Source organism: Chelonia mydas, chromosome 7, assembly GCF_015237465.2.
Source record: "Chelonia mydas isolate rCheMyd1 chromosome 7, rCheMyd1.pri.v2, whole genome shotgun sequence".
NCBI classification, from domain to species: Eukaryota; Metazoa; Chordata; order Testudines; family Cheloniidae; genus Chelonia; species Chelonia mydas.
The window spans coordinates 56,041,693-56,057,171 of record NC_057853.1 but is presented as its reverse complement, the minus strand read 5'-3'; the positions used below and the strand labels follow the sequence as shown (position 1 = coordinate 56,057,171).

At 46.6% G+C, this 15,479-nt stretch overlaps 1 protein-coding gene across 7 annotated transcripts in view; it reads left to right on the top strand.

Moving 5' to 3' along the window:
* The window catches only part of MARCHF8 (E3 ubiquitin-protein ligase MARCHF8), a 184,548-nt gene extending 176,298 nt beyond the window's left edge, over positions 1-8,250 (top strand). For 6 of the 7 annotated variants that reach the window (XM_043552291.1, XM_043552292.1, XM_043552294.1 and 3 more), the window contains 6 exons: positions 1,167-1,327; positions 2,179-2,355; positions 3,609-3,750; positions 5,847-6,034; positions 6,682-6,823; positions 7,653-8,250. In XM_043552291.1, the coding sequence (XP_043408226.1) occupies positions 1,167-1,327; positions 2,179-2,355; positions 3,609-3,750; positions 5,847-6,034; positions 6,682-6,823; positions 7,653-7,834 (992 nt within the window). In that variant the 3' untranslated portion in view covers positions 7,835-8,250. Of the gene's footprint in view, positions 1-1,166; positions 1,328-2,178; positions 2,356-3,608; positions 3,751-5,846; positions 6,035-6,295; positions 6,437-6,681; positions 6,824-7,652 lie in introns of those variants that run through there. The other variant, XM_043552295.1, reaches the window with a different exon arrangement.
* Positions 8,251-15,479: the final 7,229 nt, after the last annotated feature.

Here is a 15,479-nt window from a genome sequence, read left to right as displayed (position 1 = left end):
CAGAGCTGGGAATTGTATCCAGATTTCCTGAGACCCAGGCCACTGCCTTAACCACAAGACCATCCCACCTCTTGCAATATACAGTACACCATTAAGGGCTAAAATGAAGTTGACTGTCCATCTCGGTGAATTGTGTGTATGAGAGGAGAATGCACGGAGAACCTTCCCCACCCGTGATTCAGAAACAAGGGAGAGCCACTTTACTGCTCTTGCCACGTGTGTATCCTGAGCCAAGGGCAGCTGCTCCTGTAGATAATGACCCAAAAGAAATCTGCCTGGGTGAGGGCCAGGAGCAGTAGTCTGCTGTGAGGCGAGAACACCCTGCATGGAGAAAATGCTGCTTCTGGATGTTCTCGCTGTGCAATGTGGTCTCAGGTCAGAGGGGTGAAGTCTTGTAGACAATTCCCTTGAATACTGCATAGGCCCCGCTGCATTACAGGAGTTTGTGATGATGCTACGAGCAATGGCTCAGGCAGAATCCTCTGAATGGAATAGTGTCTGTTAGGCCTGTGTAAAGTATTGTCTTCCCACAGAAACTAGTATCCAACTGGGATACTAAAATCTTAGAGAGTCTCACCGAAGCAGGAAGGGAGTTGAGTGAGATGGAGGTAACTGGGCTGAATGGAACTTACCGAAGCTTGCAAGGAGAGATTGTTTCGGTAAAAGGAATGTGTGTAGAAGCCTTTATTGTTTCTTGTTTTTGCTCTGTGTGCTCCATACTTTTGAGTGGATAAATAACACTTTGTTTTGGAGATGGTTTGTTTTTTTTTTTGAGTCGCTTTGATCACCCGCTGGTCCCAGGTCCCTGGAGGGAAAGGGCTCACAGGTGCCCAGCACAGAGCACCCTGTCATGCTTATAGTAGTAAGTCTGCAGCTCAGCTAACCAGTCCAAGGGTGGTTGGACTGCGGGGTTCCTCCCATTCAGAGCATGGCAGGAACTCAGCCTGTCACCTGAGGTGGGGTCTGGAGAGGGACTGAGGGGGGGTCTAAAGCCCAGCTCACCCTGGAACTGTGACACCAGAACTCACCCTCCCCAATGAATATTCGGGACTGCACTCTCGGCCTGGGGCCAGGACATCCAGAACTTCCCAATAACATCAATGGATGTGATGCTGTAGGTGAAAATACTGAATTAAAAATTGGACTCTGGTTTGGTTTTGTTGCAGAGCGACCCTTTGACCCCACCATCCCTCTCACCCATGCTGTCTCCAACATCATCTGCTCCGTTGTCTTTGGGAACCGGTTTGACTATAAAGATCAGAAGTTTCTGGCACTCATTAATCTCACAGAGGAAAACAATGAACTCTTCCGCTCTTTCCTGGGACAGGTGTGTTCAGTGGTTTTTTCTACTCTTCTCCTTTGTAATGGGGGAAGGGATAGATCTTTCTTTCTTTCACTGTTACTTTTCCTTAAATAATTATTTCGTTCCCATAATGTTCCTGTTCTCCTCATAAGGCTTGCAGCTATTACCAATCCCAGCCTCAAACTTGTTTCTAAGGATTATTTAAATTCCCACACAAACCACTTCATTTGCTCAGAATTACGTTGGCTCAAGGACATTCCCTTTCAACACTATTGGAAAAAGTCAAGGAAACTGCCAATTAAAACATTAGCATCCAAATCACTGCAATTCACATGCCTGAGTATATTCACAATGGGATACCTGAATGTGGTCACATTCCTCACCTGCAAAGCAAACTCCTTTTCGTTTCTAGTACACAGCCACCCACACATCCCATTGCTGAAAATCTCACCAAATGCACAACAGTCGAACTCAGTCAAAATCAATGGAGTTCCAGCAGCAGAGAATTTGGCCCCTTGCTTCCAACCTGAGGAAGACTAAGATATCTTTTACGTTTTATTTCTGCCTATGAAAATTTGAGCTAGGTGTGGGAACCTGAGTGTGATTTTCAAGAACAGCACGTTTGTATTGGTGATGCTTTTGTGTTGGAAATAATGGAGTTTATTGTAGCGAATAGAACTGAGTGTCACTGCAGTTTCTGTGAGGAATATGTGTGTATTGAGTAGAATGAGTTAGTGAAGCATGAGACGTTCTTTCGAATGCATTTGCACAGGAACGTGTCACAAAAGTATTGTATTGTGCTGCTGTAACTGGGTCAATTGATTATTTGGTGTGTCCAGATAAACCAAGATGTGCTTTTCCTTCCATCCTTCTAGCTGTACAATTTTTTCCCAACTCTCATGGATTATATACCTGGGCCTCACCACAAGTTAATTAAAAATTCGGAGGAGTTTAAAAGCTTTGTTCTGGAGAGAGTGAAGATGCACAAAGAGTCTCTGGATCTCAGCTGCCCTCGAGACTTCATCGATGCTTTCCTCATCAAAATGGAACAGGTATGTGAGGGCAGCCGCCCTTCCCCTTTGCTGTGGAGTGGGTTATACATATCGTGGGTATTTATCACTCTGTACAAGACCCAAAGGCAGACCTGGTCTCTGCCCCTGGGATTTACATTCTAAAAGGCAAGCCCTGCTCACCTCATTTGTGTGAGTAGTGCCGGTGATGCCAGTGGGACTACACCAGTGAGGAAGACAAATCTAAGGGTATGTGCACACTGCAATGAAAGACCCACAGCACAGCCATGGCTGGCCCAGGTCAGCTGACTTGGGCTTGAAGGGCTCGGTCTGCAGGGTTATAATATTGCAGTGTAGATGTCGGTGCTTGGACTGCAGCCCAAGCTCTGGGATTGTTCCTTCTTTGTGGGCTTCAGAGCCTGGGCGACAGCCCTAGCCCATATGTCTACACTGCAATATTATAGCCCCTCAACCCGATCCCCACGAGCCCAAGTCAGCTGACCCAGGCCAGCCGTGGGTCTTTTATTGCAGCCTATACATGTCTTAAAAGGACAGAGCACCCAATGCAGGTATCAACAGCATCTGGCAATGTATAGGCTGGCTCTGTTGGAGGTTAGCCATTGAAAGGGTTTTATTTACAAGGTGGACAGAAGCACTTTTACTGGTATGTGTTAGCATCAGTGGGATTAGTAGAAGAAAGCAGTTTCTAATGGTTTCCTATGCCGACACCCACAGACCTAAGCTATTACCAGCTTCTTTGGAAACCCCACCTGCTAATTTCCTGCAATATTTTACAGCAACAGCCTCTCCGATGTTCTACCACTGCACCTCTCGGTCAGCAGGTAGCCAGGCATCTGCCTTTTCAGTGGGGATCTCACTTTCTTTGGAGCATCAGACTCAATCCTTCTGGCTTGAAGGCTAAAAATTGGTTAGAAACATTTGGTTTCCTTTCTGGTTCAAAGTTTTCAAGGGCATTATTGCTGCCCATGCAAACAAAATATGAAAGCAAAGGGAATCAACAACAGTTAAAAATACAGATGAAAACTAACCAGGTAAAAGTAATGCTCCAATTCTCCTCTAATAGAAAAGGCCATATATTTCCACAGCAATGACCCAAAACACCCCAGCAGTGCTACTGCAATCTCCAGGGCCGTGGCCCATTTTCTGTAAGGATTTTTATAAAGATGCCGAGTGGGTCACAGAGCAGGTAGAAGACGAGAGACTTTGGGCCTGTATGAATAGATCCCACACTTACAGTCAATGATCAAACAACTATAACAAGTCTCTCTCTGCAGGAACGACAGAACGGCCAGTCAGAATTTAACACTGATAACTTGTTAAGAAGCACATTGGATTTATTCTTTGCTGGAACAGGGACATCCAGCCTCACCCTGAGACATGGACTCCTGATTCTTCTGAAATACCCAGAAATAGAAGGTACCCCACGGACACACACAATTTTAAGTTTTGGAGAGAGGAGGGGATTACATGGCTCAAGGGATCTCTAATGGATACAGACCCCTGTCCCTTAAGTCACCAGACCAAATCTGGCTGGGGCTGGACGTAACCCACATTAGCGCTGTGTGCAAGCTGTTCACTGGTTTATGTGAAACTGAGAGGTGTTTGGGGATGGGTGTGTTACTTCAATTTGCATAGACAGGTGTCCACATTTGAAAAGCACCATCACAACCGGCATTACTCCGCCTCCTCAGGGGCGGTCTCAGCACAGGGTCCTCAGCCTGAGTAAGACATTGTGCCTGGATTCCTTTCTCACCTCCAGTCCAAGCTAAGGCTACTGGGCTGGGGGAAAGTGTATGTGTTTGTGCGGGAGAAACCTGTGCTGCCATTGACAAGAAGGTGCCCGGTCTATGGGTAACAGGAGCCTTCGCATTCCAGGGCTGTCAGATGGCCCCCTCTGTGATGGGATTCCCGCTGTACAACCTGGAACTGGGGTACCATTGTTCCCCCCTTAGCGTTCCAGCCTGGGCTGTCTTTCATAATGCTTTGCTAGTGACAAGCAGCAACCCCCTTTGTGAGCTGTTATCACTGAGTACAACAGCATGTGGAGCCCCACACGCAGATACATTGCATGAATGCTCCCTGAGCCTTTCATGAATCACATAGAGAAAAGCACCAGCAAATCTCCCAAGCCCCCAGCCTTGCACCTCAGAGCTGCACCGTCTTGCTGTGGTCAGAAGCCCGACCAGTGTAAGTTCATTACCCAGTCCAGCCCTCCCTCGATGTGGAGAGGACATGCACTAGCCTTTGTAAACTGAACTGAGATTTCCCAAGCACTTTAACCAAAACACACTGTTTTAGGTAAAGTATAAAAGAGGTTTATTAACTACAGAAAGATAGATTTTAAGTCATTATAAGTGGTAGGCACAAAAGGTCAGAGAGAGTTACCAAAGAAAATAAAAGGTAAGCACGCAGTCTAAATCCTGAACCTCATTAGACTGTCCAGTGTTTGGATCAAGCTGTTCTCACCCCACTGGATGTTGCAGGTAGGTTACAATCCTTAACACATAGGCTTCCCCTTTAAGCCTGGGACCAGTCTCCTCAGTTCAAGGCTTGGTCTTCCCAGCATTGTTTTTGCTTCCAGTGTCGGTGGGGGAGGAGAAAGGCAAAAGCATGAAGCCACTGTCCCCTATTTTATATCCGCCGTCCATGTACCTGGAAAACACTAGCTCAGATATGTCCTGGTGGACTTTGCTGAGTCACAGAGTGGAGCAATCTCCCATTGTGTGATGCTTGTGCAGCTCTCTTACAGCACTGTAAATCCCTTGTTTAAAAGTCCCTCGCTGATTAATGGTAGTTTAACACCCTCCTGGGAGTGGATCCCCTCCTTTGTTGTCACTGGAGAACTGGCAGTTGCCAACTCTCAAGTGTACAGCATATTTCAGTAACAACCATAGAGCAAAATCTCCTAACTTCATACTCACTAATGATATACATATTTGGACAGAACAGTGGGTTTCAGCAGATCATGACCTTTCATATAATATCTTACATGGCATGCTGTGTATGAAATATATCATAATCATATGACAGGAGTGGATATGGGGGTTCCAGGGTGCTGCTTTGAGATACAGAGTGCTACACCCTCCCCTCAAATAAAGGCAAGTGTTAGAGATTTATCAACACCCAGCTAATATCCAGTGCTAATTCCAATCTCATGGGCTTCCTCCAAGGTCATGTGGATGATTGACATTGATGGGGGGAAATTTTAGGCCTCAATCTCTTGCGTAGCAGTTAGTTATATGCTCTGGCGATAACATCACACTGTGTTCTCTTTTAGTACACAACCAGGCATGAGCCATATCACTGCCCTAATAATTACATTTTTGGCACTTTATCCTAGATACCATGTACAATAGTTTCAGTAACCCAAAACTAACTGTTATATTGTTATAACTTGTTATATTCCCAACATGTATCTGCTGAGATGTGTATATTTCTGACTGTGTGACAGAATGGGGGCAAAATTATGGGAATCCTGTTGTTTATTGTTAACCTTGTTCATTTGATGACAGCGAAAGTTCATGAAGAGATTGACCGTGTGATTGGCCGAAGCCGAAGCCCCTGCATGGCGGACCGAAGCCAGATGCCCTACACAGATGCTGTGATACATGAGATTCAGAGATTCATTAACCTTGTCCCGATGGGTGTCCCGCATGCAGTGACCAGAGACACTCATTTCAGACAGTATGTTATCCCCAAGGTTAGTTCTCAACGTTTCAAGCAGGCTGTGCAAAGCTTTCCCTCTTTTTGGAGCCTCTTTTGGGAGGTCAGTTTCCGAGCTGGTTTAATCTCTCCACCAAGATTTAGTCCTGCTGACGTGTTAATGTGCACCACAACTCACAGTGACCATGTTTTAGGTTTCTAATTGAGTTACACTGGGAGTTGTATAGGACTTTTTAGCTTCAATAAAATGATGATAATAATAATAATAATAATAATGCATTTTATTTCTTATAAATAGTGATGTGGAAACCATTGGTGCAATGACTAAATTATGAAGACCAGGGAATGTCAAATGCTTCCAAACAGCAGCGGAGAGATGCACCTAACACTTCTGGATCTTAACCAGACTTTTCCCAATCTCTTAGATGGAGAAATCGGGCTGGCAGTCTAATGCGAGGAGCCTTTCTCATGAGATTCCAGGATCTCCTTGTTGAAGGTGGGCTCCCATTTGGTGAGGTTCCCTTTTCTCCTGGAACTTTAATATTTCTGGTTCTGGTTCCAAGGGATGCAGGAAAATGAAGGAAAGAAAAACATGTCCCACTACCCAGCCCAGTGAATTCTGGAGGCTTCTCTGCTGTGGACAGTGTCCACTTTAACTCTCTTTATCTGTGTTTGCTAATTCAGGGCACCACTATATTCCCTGTCCTGCAATCGGTCCTATATGACAGCAGGGAATTTCCAAAACCAGAGCAATTTAACCCGGGACATTTCTTGGATGAAAATGGTGCCTTTAAGAAGAGTGACTTCTTCATGCCTTTTTCTGCAGGTAAAAGAAGCCATGTTTGTTTCAGGTCCCAGACCATTCTCTCTTAGCTTTGTCTTGAGTAAACACAGAGTTCTCAAACTGTAGTGTGCAAGAGACTTTTCAGGCCGTTCATGAAGCAGAGCCTCTCACAACAGTGAAGCATCTGTTGGTCTCCAGTGTCGTTTTTAACTTATTGAACACGCACTACTCTCCGCTCTGCCTGACAACTTCACACCTTCCTTTGGCTGTCTGTGTCAGCCTGCAGTGGACAAATTGTGATCGAATGTACATGCAAAAGTAAAATTGAAGGGAGTAACATGCAACAGGGCAGAAGTCGTCTGCATAGTCACCTGGAGAGAGATCAGTAGGGGCTGCTTAACTTCTCAACTTTACTCCAATCACTGAAGATCCCGTCACTCTGTTAAAAAACCCTGTTTGCTGTTCTCCATCCTCCTATTCCGTATGCCTGCACCTCCCTACCTGTTACTTCCACCTTCCACTCGAGAACCACTGTCATTCCCCCCATAAACATATTAACTGGCTTGGGACCTGCATTAACTGTTCCTCAAACCCCACATCTGCCCACCGGTCTCCACATATTGATTTTTAAGAGGCCACTTTTTATATGGAACTCAGCCTTTAAAACAATCTGTGAGAGGCTTCTAAAGCCCCCAAACACTTCCATACCTTCCCGAACTCCGGCAGACGGCCATTATCCTCCATGTCATTACCCTGAATCACTCTGTGCATCTAACTTTAATCCGGAGGTTTGGTTTCATTGTAACAATATTTAACATATGTTGCAAAGAAAGATCTCCTGCATCTCCTCAACGTTGCTTTTTCATTGCAGGGAAACGGATTTGCATGGGAGAGGGTCTGGCTCGGATGGAGATATTTTTGTTACTGACAACGATTTTGCAGAATTTTACCTTGAAATCTCTCGTTGAACCCAAGGACGTTGATATAATTCCAGTGACGAGTTTTGGGTCAAATGCACCCAAACCATACCAGCTCTGTGTTTTGCCTCGATAAAGACCATGAAAAGCCACCTCAATGACCTTGAATGAATTTGGTTGTCTATGGTCCTGGATTCATTAATACAGAAATGAACTCATTGTGCTGTAACAGAGACAGATAAATAACCCAGCTTTGTAAGTAACTGGGACTTAACAAAATTAAGTGTAATACCAGAAATAAATATATAATGGCCCCCAGCCAGGTATAGCGACCCTGCAGTGTTCTCAGATGTGACTGGTTTTGACAAAAGTGGGGTAAGCTTTCAGTTCATTTGTGTGGTAGTTCATTTCCGGTGTAGCATTTTGGAAGCTTAGCTTGGCATGTGCCAACTCCTGTACAATACACTGAGGAGGCTGCAGACCTTTTTATCCCCCAGACCTCATCTTGTCCTACAAATAAATATGCTGTAATTGAAACAGGCTGAAAAAGAATTGCATTGGAGACTATTTTATCCATCCCATTGACATCCACTGCCTTTCCCCAATACCTCATTTGTGAGCGGAATTTGAGCCTGATTTATCAACCTTTACCAGGGTTATAATTAGGAAGGCCAAAAAAGAACTTGAAGAACAGCTAGCCAAAGTCTCAAAAAGTAGTAGCAAAAATGTTTTTAAGTCCATCAGAAGCAGGCAGCCTGCTAAACAACCAGTGGGGCCACTGGACGATCGAGATGCTAAAGGAGCACTCAGGGATGATAAGGCCATTGCGGAGAAATTAAATGAATTCTTCAAGGCCGAAGATGTGAGGGAGATTCCCAAACCTGAGCCATTCTTTTTAGGTGACAGATCTGAGGAACTGTCTCAGATTGAGGTGTCATTAGAGGAGGTTTTGGAACAAATTGATAAATTAAACAGCAACATGTCACCAGGCCCAGACGGCATTCACCCAAGAGTTCTGAAGAAACTCAACTGTGAAATTGCAGAACTACTAAGTGTGGTTTGTAGCCTATCATTTAAATCAGCTTCTGCACCAAATGACTGGAGGATAGCTAATGTGACGCCAATTTTTAAAAAGGGCTCCAGAGGTGACCCCGGCAATTACAGGCGAGTAAGCCTGAATTCAGTAGTGGGCAAACTGGTTGAAACTATAGTTGGAGCCCAGTGCGGATACAAAAATGTGGACTCGCATCCATTAGAATCAATGTGCATCCGATCTGCAATCTGCTAGGCATCTTTTATGTGTATCTACACATCTTTTATGTGAGTGGGGGGAGTGGGATCTTGCAGGGAAGAGGTGATGTGAGGGTGGGGCTTGGGGTAAGGAGTGGTGTGGGGGTGGGGTCTCGAGGAGAAGGGGCAGCACGGGAGCGAAGGCTGTGGGGAAAGGGCGTCACATCACATGCCGCTCTCTGGGATTCGCGAGTGATGGCAGCAGCAGTGTGTGTTGCTTCACAGCGGGGCAGAGGGGTTCCTTTTCGACCAGGCATTCCAGTTGAAAACTGAACACCTGGCAACCATACCCCCGCCCCCTGGGCTGCCTGAGCCAGACACCCTGGGCCAGGCACTGCTGCTAAGTAGAGCCCTGCATGGCTGTATCTGCATCCAATCCACTATTCACAAAAATGGTCCATGGATATTCTCGGATATCAGCGGATTTGCGGAGCTCTAACTTTTGTTTAAGCTGGCCAGTGCCACAGCGCTGCACCACTCCATCTCGGGACATGCCACCCCAGCCATGCCACCCGCCTGGGGAAAATGCCAGGGAGGGAGGTGGGATTGGAGGAGTTTGTGAGTGCTAGGGGGTGGGACTTATTTATAAATGTTTATTACTTTTCAGTTAACCTGAACCATGGTCTTCCCCAGATCCTATTTTCCTGTTCCCAGTAATTCCCCGCTCCGTTCGTTGCTATTCTGGGTGTGTCATCCCATCACTGGGGTTTGTGCTATTTACCTTATTGTCCCTCGTGTACCGGCCATTACACGCCTTGCCAGCGGTTAGTGTGATCGCTGAGCTTGCAAGGGACGCCACCCTGGCACAGTGCAAAGTCACTTGAGAGGAGGCAACAGGCAGTGGCAGCAGCAAAGGACCCAGCAGCTGACCCACGTCAGGAGAGGGGAGAAGCCACATCAGATATTGGTGATAGCAAGCAGGAGGGAGAGAAAAGGGAGGGAGGAAGGTTAAGCCATATCTTGGGGAGGGGCCACACCAGAAATGGGGGTTCTGTTCTGAGCTCTACCCCTCAGTGGCCAGTTCCTTCTTCATTTGAGGACAGTTACAAACTAACACACCTAGGGGAAAAGAATCCAAAATACAGGTAAGTGGTTGGAGATACTCAGTGAGGAACAAGTCTTGTGGATGGGGGTAGCTGTAGATGTGGTATATCTTGACTTTAGTAAAGCTTCTGATACTGTCCTGCATGACTGTCTCATAAACAAACTAGGGAAATGCAACCTGGATGGAGCTACTATAAGGTGGCTGTAAAACTGGTTGGAAAACCATTCCCAGAGAGTAGTTATCAGGGGTTCACAGTCATGCTGGAAGGACATAACGAGTGAGGTCCCGCAGGGATCAGTTCTGGGTCCAATTCTGTTCAATATCTTCATTAATGATTTAGATAATGGCATAGAGCAGTGGTGGGCAACCTGCAGCCCACGGGCCACATTCGGCCCATCAGGGTAATCTGATTGCGGGCCGCAAGACATTTTGCTGACATTGACGGTCCTCAGGCACGACCCCCCCATAGCTCCCAGTTGCCGTGGTTCGCTGTTCCCAGCCCATGGGAGCTGCAGGAAGTGGCAGGCTACAGGGATTACCCTGATGGGCCACAGGTTGCCCACCACTGGCATAGAGAGTATACTTAGAAAGTTTGCAGACAATACCAAGCTGGGAGGGGTTGCAAGTGCTTTGGAGGATAGGATTAAAATTCAAAATGATCTGGACAAACTGGAGAAATGGTCTGAAGTAAATAGGATGAAATTCAATAAGGATGAATGCAAAGTACTCCTCTTAGGAAGGAAAAATCAGTTGCACACATACAAAATGGGAAATGACTGCCTGGCAAAGAGTACTGCATAAAGGGATCGGGAGATCATAGTGGACCATAAGCTAAACAGTGTAACGCTGTTGCAAAACAAGCAAACATCATTCTAGGATGTATTAACAGGAATGTTGTAAGCAAGACACAAGTAATAATCCTTCTGCTCTACTGTGCGCTGACTAGGCCTCAACTGGAGGATTGTGTCCAGTTCTGAGTGCCACATTTCAGGAAGGATGTGGACAAATTGGAGAGAATCCAGAGAAGAGCAACAAAAATGATTAAAGGTGTAGAAAACATGACCTATGAGGGAAGATTGAAAAAATTGTGTTTGTTTAGTCTGGAAAAGAGGAGACTGAGTGGGGACATGATAACAGTTTTCAAATACATGAAAGGTTGTTACAGGGAGGAGGGAGAATTTTTTTTTCTTAACCTCTGAGGATAGGACAAGACGCAATGGACTTAAATTGCACCAAGGGAGATTTAGGTTGGTGTGGTGTTTAGATGTTGCTTGTAATGATTAGAATTAGGAGCACTGGCTGTTGGGAATCTGAAAGGACAGGAAACAGGAAGGAGGGGGGAGGAGTTGAGAGGCTGGGAGAAAGCTACAGAGGGTGCAGCAGCAGCTTGGTAAAGAGGTTTCCACTTTGAAAATAAAGTCCTGTTGAAACTTGTTAGTACCTTGCATGGTTGATACAACAGTTGGACATTAGAAAAAACTTCCTAACTGTCAGCGTGGTTAAGCACTGGAATTAATTGCCTAGGGAGGTTGTGGAATCTCCATCATTGGAGATTTTTAAAAGCAGGTTAGACAAACACCTGTCAGGGATGGTCTAGATAATACTTAGTCCTGCCATGAGTACTGGAGACTGGACTAGATGACCTCCGAAGGTCCCTTCCAGTCCTATGATTCTATTACACTAAAAAAGATGCGAATAGCAAAATAGATGGATCTGAGTCTGCAATACAAATGCAGAGGCAAATCAGCTGCTGTAATTTTGGACTCTGTGTCCAGAGACACCATGAGGTAGGGAGGTGGTAAGAGTGGGAACTCTAGATGGCGCTGTGAGACCATGTTTAGATCACTGCCCACAATCAGCCACATTTCGGTGCCCGAATATCAGCAAACTGATGGGTATTCAGAGAAGAGAAAACTGGACACCAGAGGGCACTGGGAGTAAAGTGGATGCAGGTTGATTCAGCTCCAAAGCAGCCTACGGGGAATCCCCAAACATTGTACCCTAAACCCCATCACCCGGCCCTGAGAAATATGGTGCCTGACTAGAGAAACCCCACCATGCCCTCTAGCTCTGCATCTTCCTCGCCGAATCCAAAAGAACCGAAAAAATAGAAGAGATCTCCCTCCTCCCCTTCTACAAACACAATGGTGCATGAGCCTGACGGAGCACAGCTGATGGCTGTACTACAGCCACTGGCCACAAATACTCTTCAAATTAAATCTACAGTTTCCACCCACCAGGCCATCATGACTGAGATTCAGAGTGCACAACAAGCTCTGTCCAGACTGATGGGTGAAGCAGAACCCAGAATTTCTGGAGTGGAAGATGATTTTAAACAGAACATATTACAGTTTATGAAGAACTGTAATGATATCAAGAACGTGAAGACCAAGCTAATTGATCAAGAAATCCACTCGCGATGATGTAACATCAGGGTTGTGGGTGTCCCTGAGGGAATAGAGAAACCCTCTGAATTTGTCCCTAAACTGCTAGCTAAGTTGCTGGATCTGCCAGTAGATTTGTTTTGATATAGAACAGGCACACGGGCCCTTGCCCCCAAGCCAGCTCCAGGAAGTTGCCCAAGAGCTGATTCTGAAGTTCCTGAAGTTTGCTACTAAGGAGCTTATATTGCAGAAATCCAGAGGGGAAAAAATGAGCTGCTATCAGGAAAACCAGCAATGAGAGTACTGCTCTTTCAAACTTATGCCCATGACGTGGCTGCAATGAGGGCTGCTTTTAACCAAGCAAACAATTGGCCAGAAAGATGGACTTGAAACATTTCATTAAATACCCAGTAATGCTCCATGTTAAGAACGGCAAGAAGATAGTCCAGAGGGTATGATGAGATAACTGGCTCTGTAGATATGGGCAAAGCGGAGGGCAACAAAAATGATTAGGGGGCTGGAGCACATGATTTAGGAGGAGAGGCTGAGGGAACTGGGGTTATTTAGTCTGCAGAAGAGAAGAGTGAGAGGGGATTTGATAGCAGCCTTCAACTACCTGAAGCTCATTTAAAATATTCAGGATTGGACTATTTCTTTGTGTCACAAGACTTGATCAATTCAGTGACTAATTGTGACATTGATACTATTGTATCTGACCATGGTCCTAAACATATGTCTTTTAGGGCCCCAGCATATGCATCTGCAACTAAAATGTGGAGTTGAAATACCTCTCTGCTGTTTGGTACCTCATTTGTTAACTCCATACAGAAGAGTTAGATCTTTTTTCAAACAACAAATGCCACAATTGCTTCATCAGCTGCCGCACTTTGGGAAGCCTTTAAAGCAGGGGTTGGCAAACTATGGCCCCTGGAGCTGCATCTGGCCCTTCAGCCATTTTAATCTGGCCCTTGAGCTGCTGCCAGGGAGTGGGATCGGGGGCTTGCTCCATGCCACTCCCGGAAGCAGTGGCACGTCCCCCCTCCAGCTCCTATGTGTTGGAGCATCCAGGAGGCTCTGCATGCTGCCCCTGCCCCAGGTGCTGCCCCCGTAGCTCGTATTGGCCAGCAAATGGGGCTAATGGGAGCTGCAGGGGCGGTGTCTGTGGACAGGACAGTGTGCAGAGCCGCCTGGACATGCCTCCATGTAGGAGGCGGAGGGGGGACATGCCGCTGCTTCTGGGAGCTGCTTGAGGTAAGCACTGCCCAGAGCCTGCACCCCGATCCCCTTCCATGCCCCAACCCCTTACCCCAGCCCTGATCCCCCTCATGCCCTCCAAACCTCTTGGTCCCACCCTCCTGCACCCCAGAGTCCGCAGATGTGGCCCTCGGGCCAAAAAGTTTGCCCACCCCTACTTTAAAGCCTTCATCAGAGGCTGCCTCATCTCTTATGCCACCTTTAAAAAGAAATGGAGAGAATATAAAATTGATAGCCTTGTGATGGAAACTAAGCCCTGGTCTACACTAGGACTTTAGGTCGAATTTAGCAGCGTTAAATCGATGTAAACCTGCACCGGTCCACACGATGAAGCCCTTTTTTTCGACTTAAAGGGCTCTTAAAATCGATTTCTGTACTCCACCCCTGACAAGTGGATTAGCGCTTAAATCGGCCTTGCCGGGTCGAATTTGGGGTACTGTGGACACAATTCGACGGTATTGGCCTCCGGGAGCTATCCCAGAGTGCTCCATTGTGACCACTCTGGACAGCACTCTCAACTCAGATGTACTGACCAGGTAGACAGGAAAAGAACCACGAACTTTTGAATCTCATTTCCTGTTTGGCCAGCGTGGCAAGCTGCAGGTGACCATGCAGAGCTCATCAGCAGAGGGGATCTGATCGCTGTATGGGGAGAGGAATCCGTGCTATCAGAACTCCGTTCCAGTTTTCGAAATGCCAAAACCTTTGTCAAAATCTCCCAGGGCATGAAGGACAGAGGCCATAACAGGGACCTGAAGCAGTGCCGCGTGAAACTTAAGGAGCTGAGGCAAGCCTACCAGAAAACCAGAGAGGTGAATGGCCGCTGCGGGTCAGAGCCCCAAACATGCCGCTTCTATGACGAGCTGCATGCCATTTTAGGGGGTTCAGCCACCACTACCCCAGCCGTGTTTGACTCCTTCAATGGAGATGGAGGCAACACGGAAGCAGGTTTTGGGGACAAAGAAGATGATGATGATGAGGAGGAGGTTGTAGATAGCTCACAGCAAGCAAGCGGAGAAACCGGTTTTCCCGACAGCCAGGAACTGCTTCTCACCCTGGACCTGGAGCCAGTACCCCCCGAACCAACCCAAGGCTGCCTCCTGGATCCGGCAGGTGGAGAAGGGATCTCCGGTGAGTGTACCTTTTAAAATACTATACATGGTTTAAAAGCAAGGATGTGAAAGGATTAATTTGCCCTGGCATTCGCGGCTCTCCTGGAGGTACTCCCAAAGCCTTTGCAAAAGGTTTCTGGGGAGGGCAGCCTTATTGCGTCCTCCATGGTAAGACACTTTACCACTCCAGGCCAGTAGCACGTACTCGGGAATCATTGTACAACAAAGCATTGCAGTGTATGTTTGCTGGCGTTCAAACAACATCCGTTCTTTATCTCTCTGTGTTTATCCCCAGGAGAGTGAGATATCATTCATGGTCACCTGGTTGAAATGGGGTGCTTTTCTTCCGGGGACACTCAGAGGTGCCCGTTCCTGCTGGGCTGTTTGCCTGTGGCTGGACAGAAATATTCCCCGCTCTTAGCCACGGGGAGGGGGGAGGGTTGAGGGGGTAGCCACGTGGTGGGGGGAGGCAAAATGTGACCTTGTAACGAAAGCACATGTGCTATGTATGTAATGTTAACAGCAAGGTTTACCCTGAAAGAGTGTAGCCATTGTTTTATAAATTGTCTTTTTAAATACCGCTGTCCCTTTTTTTTTCTCCACCAGCTGCATGTGTTTCAATCATCACAGGATCTTCTCCTTCCCAGAGCCGAGTGAAGATTAGAAAGGAAAAAAAGCCACACTCATGATAAAATG